The sequence below is a fragment of the Ursus americanus genome, chromosome 14 (genome assembly GCF_024610735.1).
Source record: "Ursus americanus isolate L20-20 chromosome 14, mUrsAme1.1.p, whole genome shotgun sequence".
Lineage (NCBI taxonomy): Eukaryota > Metazoa > Chordata > Mammalia > Carnivora > Ursidae > Ursus > Ursus americanus.
In genome coordinates, this window is record NC_142140.1 from 7,182,643 (window position 1) to 7,194,695 (window position 12,053).

Consider the following 12,053-nt stretch of genomic DNA (forward strand, 5'->3'; position numbering starts at 1 on the left):
GATGGGTTCTGCAGGGAGAGGGTGCTCCACAGGGCTTTTGAAGTATGAGTAGGAGCTTACAAGGCAGAGTGGAGGGGGACAGGTGACAGCAAAACCAGACATGACAACAGCCAGGTGAGTGTGCAGAGAACAAGGGGCAGCTGGTTGTGGCTGAAGGTAGGGGACCAGGTCAGACAGTACAGCCAGGAGTTCGAACTTGATTTTCAGTGCCATGGGGGGACGCTGGAGGGTTTTCTGCAGGAGTCTCACCACCTGACTTCAGCTTTAGCAAGAGCTCTCTGGCTCTGGGTGGAGAATGGGTTGGAGGGTGAAAAGCAGAAGACAGAAACCAGCGAGAAGACCGCTGAGGCTGCCAGGTGAACCATGGGGTGGCCTGGGTTGGGGGGGGCAGGAGAGACCTGAGTTGAGATATATTGAGAGGGGGTCCCCCCAGCTGGAGGTTCCACATCGAGGGCTCTTGGGGACCTGGTACGGACAGCTGGCTGGGGATGGAAGCTGGGAGTGGGGTTCTGGCTGAGGCTGAGAGGACGCCATTGTGAACGTCCCAGTTGGGCCTGGAGCCCCAGATGGGGCCAGCTGCAGGTCCCACATGACCTCTATGAGTCTGATTGGGGGTCGGCTCCCTCGTTTCAAATAAAGTCAAATGAGGCCATTGTTTTGTTGCAAAGCCTCCACTTAAAAATGTTCTAAGTGCAAGGGCTGATTTTTTAAATTCATGTTTTGATGGGCCAGGACTTGGCACGTGCCCTCAGGGAAATGCTATTCTTGGAGGGGTGGTGAGGCGAGGGGGACGTAGGGGAACAAAGCTTATCTTCAGGTATCCCACCGTGTCCCGATCCCAAGTCCCTTCTTCCACCGAATCAGCTTGGAAACCATCTGCTGCTAGAAGAATCACAGAATGGGCCCCTGCTAGCTGTCAGCCACCTCTCATCTTCCTTTCATCTCCGCTTGCACGGGTCCGGGGATGGGAAGCTCACTCTCTACCAAGGCAGCTTGTTGTGTCGTAGGATAGTCCTGACCATGAGAATGTGCTTCCTTCATTTGAGCTGGAGTTTATCTCCTGGGGACCCCCTCGTTCCCCTAATACACATACCTTTGGCCTCTCTGGGGTCACAGAACACTCTGCACTTTCTGCCTTATTTACTTATTCATTTATTCATCCAATACATTTTTTTTCCAAGTGAGTCACTTCATTTCCCAAAGCATTTTTTCATCCATCAAATGGGAGTAATCAGACCTACTTTACAAGTTTTTATGGGTGCCGATGAGACAGGTAAGGCAGGGCTTAGTGAGGGAGTGTGTATTGCAAAATGCTGGATTTCAGCCAGAAGAAACAAAAAGCAGTCTTGTGAGCATGGGTCTGTGGCAAATATTGTGCCAGGACTGGGGACACAAAGACAAATGAGACAGTTTATTCCCCTCGGGCCAGTGGGGGAGACAAGTGAGCAAGCAGTGAGAGGAGCACCTGCCAAGGAGGACGGCAGGGGCACCTAGCATAGCCTGGGCGCTGCTGCTCCGGAGGGGTACAGGAGGTGACTTCTCACCTGACACCCAAAGGAGCTGCTTTCCAGAAGAAGGGAGCAGTTACAAGACAGGCGTGTGTGGGTGAGGAGTGATCCTGTTCCAAACCGAAGCCTGTGTGTTCATGGCCCGGCCCCCTGCACCCCCGCAGGACCCCCTGGACAGCTTTCATCAAATGCAGGTGACACCCAGCCTCTTTCTTGGTCATTTATTTAAATAATTTCAGACTTAGAAGTTGCAAAACTAGTGTAAAGAGTTTCTGCATCCCCTTCACCCAGATCCCTCAAGGGTTATTTCTCCCTGTTTTCCCGCTTCATCATTCACTCTTTCTCACCCTACCACACATGCACACACACACGCATGCACACGTATGTGTCTATTATTATGATTATCTCAATCATCTGAGAATAAGTCATAGAGCTGATATCCATTTAGCCCTGACAACTGCAGCGTGCATTTCCTTAAAGCAAGGTCATTCTCTTACATAATCACAGTGCATTGATCAAAATTAGGAAATTAACACTGATACAATACAATTATCTCATCTACATAGCTTAATTCAAATTTTACCTATTGTCCCACCAATGCCCTTTATAGCAAAAGAAAAAACAATTTTTTTTCTGGCCCAGCATCTAATTCAGAACCATGTGTTGCATTCAGTTGTCACTTCTCCTTAATCTGAAAAATCCTTCCAATGAAGACCTTGCCATTTTTCAAGAGCATAGGCCAGTTGTTTTGTAAAACGTCCCTCAATCTGGGTTCTTGGATTGTTTCGAACAGTGTTTCTTGATGTGATTGGCTGCCAGTTTTCTCCATCAGAAAAGCTTGGGCTGCTTTTTAGAAGGCAATTTCTGGGCCCCAGCCCAGACTTCCTGCATCAGAATGTTTGAAATGGGCCTGGGTATCAGCTTTTGATCTGGCAGCCTTCCTAATTCTCTAGTCCACTGCTGGCTTAAAGCTTTCGTCTTCTGAGGATGCAGTTAAGGTTCTGTGCTTGGGGCCTCCGGCCTGGTGGCATGGTCCTTGTCGACTCCATGGGGCATCTCTACAGTGGAGCTCCCTGCACGCACGGGGCCAGCGCAGGCCCTTACGTCCACGGGAGCAGGCACGAGGCGGGGGGTGGCTAATTCCTGAGGCTCCAACAGAAAAGAGTCAGAAGCCCCTGATGTTCATGCCATGGATTTTTCCTGATCACCCTCTGACCTTAACTCTACCTGGTCTTAGACCTTTGCCAGGTGCCCTGTGTGTGTCTCTGCCCAAGGAGGCCACTACCATGTCCGGTTCCATGACTTGTAGCCGTGTGGCCTTGGGGAAGTTGCTTTCCCTGTCTGAGCCTCAGGATACTCATCTATCAATGGAAAGAATAACCTGCACTTTTTCACAAGATGGCAGTGGGGAGGAAACAGCATCCCTTGAGAGAGTGCTGGGCAGGTAGAACATTTTCAGGAAACGTGGCTACCCTTTTCTTGTCCTTATAGTTTTGTATTTTGTGGAACCGCCGTGGAGAGTATAGCTAGCATGGCCTCCAGTGGCAGCACCTTTGAACATGTCCACACTCCCCCCGCAAGCCGTAGTCAGGGACTGAGCCTGGAGGCTGTGCTGGGGCCTGGCCAATTCTCCAGTGTGGGACTGCTCTAACGACAGCTGCTGACCTGGGGCTCTTCCTGGGCCTGGCGAGCACTGTCTCCGTAGCCCCCCGCCTGAGGCTCTTCCTACCTGGGTCTCCTTTTCTCTCCCTCCTTGCCACGGGGCCCAACTGCCACTGTGGCCTGGGCGTCCCCCTGCCTCCGCCTGCCCTTTCTCTCCTGTGTCCTTCAAAGTCATTTGCCCTAGTAAATCTCTTGCACTTCTGACTCTGTCTTGGTGTCTGCTTCTTTTCGGACCTGAACAGACCCAAACCTCAAGGAAAACACCAACAAATCGTCTCAAAAACATCAGATGAAAGAAACCTCCTATGATCATGTTGCTGGAGCCCCCAATTTCTTCTTAGACAGTGTTCCAATATTCTTAGAATTCCCCATCGTGCTGGGCTGTTCACCCATGTCCCTGTTAGCATTTTTTCTAACACAAGAAGCCTTTCCTCCAGGAGCAGAATATGCACAGTCCTTAATTGTATGTGCATCATAATGAGATGTGCTTGTCAGTAAACTGTCCTCCTCCACATTGGCAAGCCCATGTGGCTTTGTGATTTTTTAAAAAAATACAGTTTATTATGTATTTCCTATTATAACAAGTAATGCCTGTGTCTGCGGCACAGGCTGGTGGTGCTGGATATGGGGGTGAAGGCACATGTGTACAACGTGAAAATGGGAAAGGGACCCAAGGGGGTGAGGCGGGGCACCGAGATGAGCCATCCCCTACACTTCATGGGGTGTCCTGAGGTTAAACAAGAAAGCGCTTGGAAGCTTGTGGGTGCAGGACCTCAAGGATTCATTATGACTGTCTGCCACCACCACTGCTCCGGCCCCCAACCGGGCGGCGTGAAGACGTCCTGCAACAGCTCAGCGAGCCTGAGGTGTGTCCCAGGGAAGGTTCTGTGAAGATCACAAAAGACATGGTTTGTGGGGACACAAAGAGGAATGTCCCGCTGGTACTGTTGTGGGGTCTCAAAAAGCCAGTCATCACAATGGCCTGATCTGTGTGTTGATACTGTTCCAGGTGCTGCCCTAAGGACTTGACACGTAGTACGTCATGAGTCCCCAGCCCTGTAAGGAAGGTGCTGCAAGAGGTGGCCGTTACTCCCACAGTCTCACCCGAGGGAGGGGTCAGACCAGCCCCGGATGGGAAGAGGGGGTGCCTGAGAAGGTTTTTGGATTTTTAGCTCAACACCCATCTCAAACTATAAAAGAGTTTAAGCTGGAGAAGCCAGGAACTGGAACAATCAGGAAGAAGACTCCTTTGGGAGAAGATATCTACAGCTACACCTACACCCACACACCCACATCCACACATCTCCACCTACACCTACACCCACACATCCACACGTACGCCCACACACCTACACTGACACATCCACACCTACACCCACACATCTACACCTGCACCGACACATCTACACCTGTACCAACACATCTACACCTGCACCCACACATCCACACCTACACCCACACACCTACCCGACACATCCACACCTACACCCACACATCTACACCTGCACTGACACATCTACACCTGCACCAACACATCTACACCTACACCCACACATCCACACCTACACCCACACATCTACACCTATACCCACACATCTACACTGACACATCCACACCTGCACCAACACATCTACACCTGCACCTACACATCTACATCTACACCCACACATCTACACCGACACATCCACACCTGCACCGACACATCCACACCTACACCCACACATCTACACCTGCACCGACACATCTACACCTGCACCAACACATCTACACCTGCACCCACACATCCACACCTACACCCACACATCCACACCTACACCCACACACCTACCCGACACATCCACACCTACACCCACACATCTACACCTGCACTGACACATCTACACCTGCACCAACACATCTACACCTACACCCACACATCCACACCTACACCCACACATCTACACCTATACCCACACATCTACACCTGCACCCACACATCTACACCTGCACCTACACATCTACATCTACACCCACACATCCACACCTACACCCACACATCTACACCTGCACCTACACATCTACACCTGCACCTACACATCTACACCTACACCCACACATCCACACCTACACCCACACATCTACACCTGCACCCACACATCTACACCTGCACCTACACATCTACACCTACACCCACACATCCACACCTACACCCACACATCTACACCTGCACCCACACATCTACACCTGCACCTACACATCTACATCTACACCCACACATCCACACCTACACCCACACATCTACACCTGCACCGACACATCCACACCTGCACCGACACATCCACACCTGCACCAACACATCTACACCTGCACCCACACATCTACACCGACACATCCACACCTGCACCCACACATCTACACCTGCACCCACACATCCACACCTACACCCACACACCTACCCGACACATCCACACCTACACCCACACATCTACACCTGCACCGACACATCTACACCTGCACCAACACATCTACACCTACACCCACACATCCACACCTACACCCACACATCTACACCTATACCCACACATCTACACTGACACATCCACACCTGCACCCACACATCTACACCTGCACCTACACATCTACACCTACACCCACACATCCACACCTACACCCACACATCTACACCTGCACCCACACATCTACACCTGCACCTACACATCTACATCTACACCCACACATCTACACCGACACATCCACACATCTACACCTGCACCTACACATCTACACCTGCACCGACACATCTACACCTGCACCGACACATCCACACCTGCACCGACACATCCACACCTGCACCAACACATCTACACCTGCACCCACACATCTACATCTACACCCACACATCTACACCGACACATCCACACCTGCACCCACACATCCACACCTGCACCGACACATCCACACCTGCACCAACACATCTACACCTGCACCTACACATCTACACCTACACCCACACATCTACACCGACACATCCACACCTGCACCGACACATCCACACCTGCACTGACACATCCACACATCTACACCGACACATCCACACCTGCACTGACACATCCACACATCTACACCGACACATCCACACCTGCACCGACACATCCACACCTGCACTGACACATCCACACATCTACACCGACACATCCACACCTGCACCCACACATCCACACCTGCACCCACACATCCACACCTGCACCGACACATCCACACCTGCACCAACACATCTACACCTGCACCCACACATCCACACCTACACCCACACACCTACACCTACAACCACACATCTCCACTTACACCCACACATCTACACCTTTATCCACACATCGACACCTACACATCTCCACCTACACACCCACACCCCCACACCTACACGTCCACACCTACACCCACACACCCACACCGACACATCCACACCTGCACCGACACACCTACACCCACACATCTACACCTACACCCACACATCTGCACTTAGACCCACACATCTACATCTGTGTCTTGTGATTTAGCTGCCTAAGATTTAATGTGTGTTTTTAACATGGACAAGATAGTGTTAATATTCTCAATATTTAAAGAAACTCTTCCAAACAGGTAAGATACAAAACCAAAACATCCAGGAACTGTAAATTCACGAAACAAATATAAAAGGCCAGAAAACACATGAAAAAAAGACCAGCATCGGTGACATTCAAAGACATATAAGCTCAAATATTCAGATATCTTTGGCTGTGAAACTAGAAACAAGTTTTGAAAATAACAAGGCCTGCTTTTGGAAAGGATGTTGGGGGATTATCACTTCTGATACTTTCTTACTTTTTGGGGGACTGAAAACAGACACAAATTTCCCAGAAGGCAATTTAGCACTAGACAAGAATGGGTGAGGGGAACGGGTGAAATGCGTGAAGGGGATTAAGACGTACAAACCTCCAGTTACAAAAGAAATAGGTCACAGCTACGAAAAGTATAGCACAGGGAATATGGTCAATAATTTTGTAATACACTTACCATGCTGAGCATCTCATAATGTCTATAATGGCTGAATCAGTATGTTGTACACCTGAAGCTAATTTCAGATTACATTTCAACTATACTTCAATTAAAAAGAAAAAAGAAAGCACCCAGGCCTTAAACAGTGTCTTGGCAGCAGTTCTGTGCTCCAAGCTTTTCTGAAGAAGAAAGAGATGAGCCCACAATTTGAGCTTCGAGAGCATGAGACATTCCCTGATCTTTTCTACTCACTTGAGCAAGGGTTGTGATTGCCTTGCTAAGAAGCTTGTTACTCAAAACGACCTGTGTGGCTTTGATTTTGAAGAGGGGCAACACCAAGTCTGCAGCCAAATGTTTTGTGGACTCATGCTGATTCAGACCCCACCTGAGCCTGGACCTGTGAGGGTCCCTGAAGAGACCAGCGGGGCATCTGGAACCTCTTTTCCCGGGTAACACAGCCCAGAGGAAATCACGTGGTGCACGGTCAGGGTGAGCTGCGTACCCAAAATGCCATATTGCTTTGCTTTTGTCTGGAATGATAGCAGCTCAGTGCTGTCGCCCTGGCTACTTCAAGCTAATCAGGAGCTCTAATTAGCAGCCACGTCTGATTAATCAAAAGGGGGGGGCTTACTTATTAAGTGACAGTTTGGTAGACAAATCCTTCAAAACATGGAGCTCTGTGTTGGGGGTGGACCGATGAGAGAGGTCCTTGTAGGGGAGCACATCAGGGACCATTGCTGTAACTCTTGCTGTTTGGGCATGTTCATTTTGGGCCAGGCGTTGCACTCTGTGCTGTCCTTAACTTACTTCACGTTAACCACAATTTCATGAGGAAACTGAGGCACAAAGAGATTTTAAGTAACTCGTTCAGAGCTCCATGGAAATTGAGTGGCAGAGCCAGGACTCACATGGAGGGTTGTCTGACTCCAAAGCCTGTGATCTTGAGGGCTGTTATGCTGCCATTCCCTGTTCATTCATTCATTCATTCATTCATTCATTCTTGTATTCATTGAGCTCCTACTGTTAGGCACTGTTCTGCACATTTAGGACGCGGTGGTGAACAGAAAAAAATCCCTATCTTTCCAGAGCTTCCTTTAGAGTGGGAGGAGGCAGACAAATTAATGAGCATATGGATATTGAGAATAAGAAAAGTAAAGCAGTGTTAGGGAACAGTGAAAGAAAGGGGAGGGTGTTATTTTAGCTAGGGTAGTCAGAGAAGACTTCTGGGAGGAGGTGACATTTGAGCAGAGACCTGAATGAAGGGAAGGAACCAAACTTGAAGATATTTAAAGGAAGAGCAGACCAGAGCCAGAATGTGTCCCTGGTCCCCCCAGTACAGAACTGTGAGTGCTTTACTGCCTCTGTGTTCTAAGGCCCTGGGTCTTTGCTTACTCTGTCCCCTCTCTCCCTCTCACGAAGTCTTTGTCATCCTTCATCTTTGGGCAGGCTTGGGACCATAGCTGGACCAAAGTTCCATGGCTAAACCCTTCTTTGATTCCCAGATTAGGTGGCCCCTTCCTCATCAAGTCATCCCTGCCCTGAATCAGGCTAAATCAGGTGCCTCTTTGGTGACCACCCCCCACACCCCTGAGCAGTGTTCCAAGCACAGGGAATGATGAGTGCAAAGGTCCTGTGGCAGGAACAAAGTTGCAGAGCTCAAGGAACAGAGATGCCCAAATGCTGTGAATGAGGAAGTGAGTGGTACACATTGAAATCAGAAAGTTAGACAATGGTCATCAGATCATGGAGAGCATTACAGGTCAGAGTAGGGAGATGGAACATTTTTCTAAATGTGGTAGGAGAAGCTATTGGAGGATTTTAAACAGGGAGATGACATGGTGTGATTTATATTTTCAGGCTATGTCTCTGGCTACTGTTGCAGAGTGGGTGGTAGGAGGCAAGACTAGGGGCCGGAACACAAGTCAGAAGTCTGTTGCAGTGATCCCGTTGGGCAATGATGATGGTCTGGGCCGAGTGGTAGCAGCGTTCCTGACTTCCCCCTCTGGGTCTACCCAACAGTAGCCCCACCCTGGACTGTTCCAACCCGTCCCAGACACACCCAGTTCCTCTCCTTCTGTCTTCCTGACTGCGCCACAGCACAAAGGCCTTGCACTAGAAACTGGGCCAAATGGGCACAACTGTTCAGAGAAGGACTTTCAGAGGGTTATTGGACGAGATGGTGGCTTTCTCTGGGGGTGGGGGGTGGTCTTTGTCATGTTTGCTTGCCCAGCATCTATTCCCCCTTTTTTCCTTTGGGGACCCACCCCTCCTTCCCCCCATTCTCAGTTCATATGCTTCAGTGCAACGGATCCATCCCCCAGCTCAAGAGATGGCCAGGTGGCCCAGGTCTGGCAGTCAGTCCATCCCATCCTCCCGGCCACACTGACCAGTAAGGAGACGGGCATGCAATCTAGGCTGGCTCAATGCAACTCAGTCTCAGGACTGTGACAGAAGTTTTGGGGACAAGAATCTCACTATAGTGGGGTTGCCAATCTGGTAGGATGTTAGCCTGGAGCTGCTGGAAGCCTCACTAAGAGTGGAAACAGTCTGAGGGTGGAAGCTTGGGCTGAGACAAGCAGAGAGGTGGAGAGATGGATTCCTGAGCTATCCTTTGAGCCCCTGGATCCAGCTGTGCCTGAAGCTAGTGCCCCTGGTATGAGTCAACAAATTCTCTTTCATGCCTAAGACAATTTGAATTTCCCTCAGTTTCCTAAGGAGGTGGCAAACGCTCTGAGTATTTAAGAAGCAGCTGGGTGGTTTTTCTTTGGATCCTTGCTATGTAAAGAGTGGGAGGAAGCCCATCGACAGCACCCAAGAGCTTACTGGAAACGTAGAGTCCCGACCTCGCCCCAGACCTATGGAATCAGAATCTGCATTTTGATAGGATCTCCTAGGTGATTTGTATTCACACTGCAGTTGGAGAAACAAGTCCCTGAAAACAATCCAAACTTCAGTTGAGCCAGATGACTTTGAAGATTCTTCCCAATCCTGGCGCCCTCCGACCTGTTTGTGTCTTTCCTCTGAGCTGCTGATAAGAGGAGCTGGGGAGGAAGCACCTCCGTGCAGGGGAGGTGGGGGGGGAGTTGGAGGGGATAGGCATAAAGGACATCACTGTGGCCATATTTAACAGGTGAGGTTCACATTTTGGATTTTCTTTTCTTCTGTTTGTGCTTTAAATGCTTATGGCTTCTAGATGAAGGGCCAGGAAGGGTGTGGAAAGGAGAGAGGGCAGAGAAAGGATCAATGAGGGCCGCTGGGATACTGCCCCCGGGGACGTGGCTTCCTTAACTGACGCTTTTGTCTGCTCTCCTGAGGGAAAAACACATTCTTTTTTGTGATGCCCATAACAAAATCCTGGCTGTCCTTTTCTGGGAGAGCGGACACTGGAAGAGAGAGAGGCCTTCCCCTACCACGTGGAGATGGGGGGAGGGCTGGAGGATGGGAAAGGGAGGCTGGCGGTGTCCTCTCTGCTTGGCAGGTAGGAGGTGCTCACAAGACACACAATAATGTGTGATCCTGGACCAGACAGAAGTTGCCAGAAACGGCCTTATTGGACATTGGATGTGGACTGTAGGTTGGATGATAGTATTGTAACCGTGTGGAATTTCTTCAATTTGTTAAGGTATTGTGGTTAGGTAAGGGTATGTCCTTTTTCAGAGGAGACATGATCATGTTTAAAGACAAATAGGGTCCAAATGTCCACAAGTCACCCTCAGACGGCTTAGCAAAATCATCATCATCTCATTATTAATGTGTGTGTGTGTGTGTGTGTGTGTGTGTGTATGAGAGGGAGAGAATTAAGAGATTGTATTATACGCTCTACTTGGTTAAGCCAAAACCATTGCCCAGAGTCCCCTTGCACATATGGTTCCGAGTGAGAATGGGCCCAAAGCAACATTTGCCTGAGATTTGGAAGGCAGGAGGGAAGCAGGAGCCATGACTCTCCGGGCGCCTTCCGAGTCAGATGCAGTGAGAGACCTGAGTGCTCACGGAAGTGCTGCAGGGGGCCAGCTTGTCCTGGGGGTCCCCTGCCCCGGGCCCTGCTGACCAGCGGCTCCAGGTTGCCCTCCAGGTTGCCCACCACAGACCCAGAGTCGGAAGCTCCGCTCGGGAGTGGCTTTCCCTAGACATTCCCCAGGACAGTTACTGTAGTTGCAGGTTTCAGTGCAAAAGACAAACGCGGGACCCCTTGTTCAAGTGGGAAAGAAGTGCCAATAAAGGTCTAAAATATAAGGCTTGTCCTTCCTTCCATGGTCTTTCTCTTGGCTGGTCGTGGTGTCTTTAAATTTGCTATTTAATGTCCTTCTCAGTAAAGGAAAATTTGAAATCTAAATCTTCAGCGTACATTTTGTTCATCTTTATACGGTGCAAATGCCACTATGAGAGCATTTAATTCGTGTGTGAATTACACAATACGTATTTCAAAACTTCTATGTGCGTGTGCATTCCGTTCTTTCCACAATAGGAGAGTCCCGCACAAACTAAGTTGTCTTGATTTCACTTCAGGAGATGTGCACATTCTGCCCACCCTCAGTACTCCCGCTTTCTGATGCTCAGTATGGGGCCATCATTTCCGGGGTGAGTGGTGGGCTCGAATTGGGAAGGAGCTCCAGTAAGACAGCATGTGATAGGGCTCCTCGGGTGCTGAGCGTGTCTGAGAGTGCCACTGCCTGTCTCTGCTTTGGAGGCAGCTTCTGGTTTGAACAGAGTTGTGGCCTCTCAGAGCCCTGCTTCCCAATGAGAACACCTCTCTTACATAGCTCGGAGTCATTTGTATTCACTCATTCCAGGACTTTTGGGAAACGCGGCTGTATCTTGTTGGATTTTTGAGCCCAGTTCTCTCTCTGTTGGGGAAAAAATAGTTTTGTG

General features: G+C 49.8%; 1 protein-coding gene across 1 annotated transcript in view; it reads right to left on the bottom strand.

The window, feature by feature from the left end:
* Positions 1–11,077: 11,077 nt before the first annotated feature.
* The window catches only part of SLC6A1 (solute carrier family 6 member 1), a 43,697-nt gene continuing 42,721 nt past the window's right edge, over positions 11,078–12,053 (bottom strand). Inside the window, exon 15 of the mRNA XM_087866779.1 lies at positions 11,078–12,028. Within this exon, the coding sequence (XP_087722905.1) occupies positions 11,966–12,028 (63 nt within the window). The 3' untranslated portion in view covers positions 11,078–11,965. The remainder of the gene's footprint in view (positions 12,029–12,053) is intronic.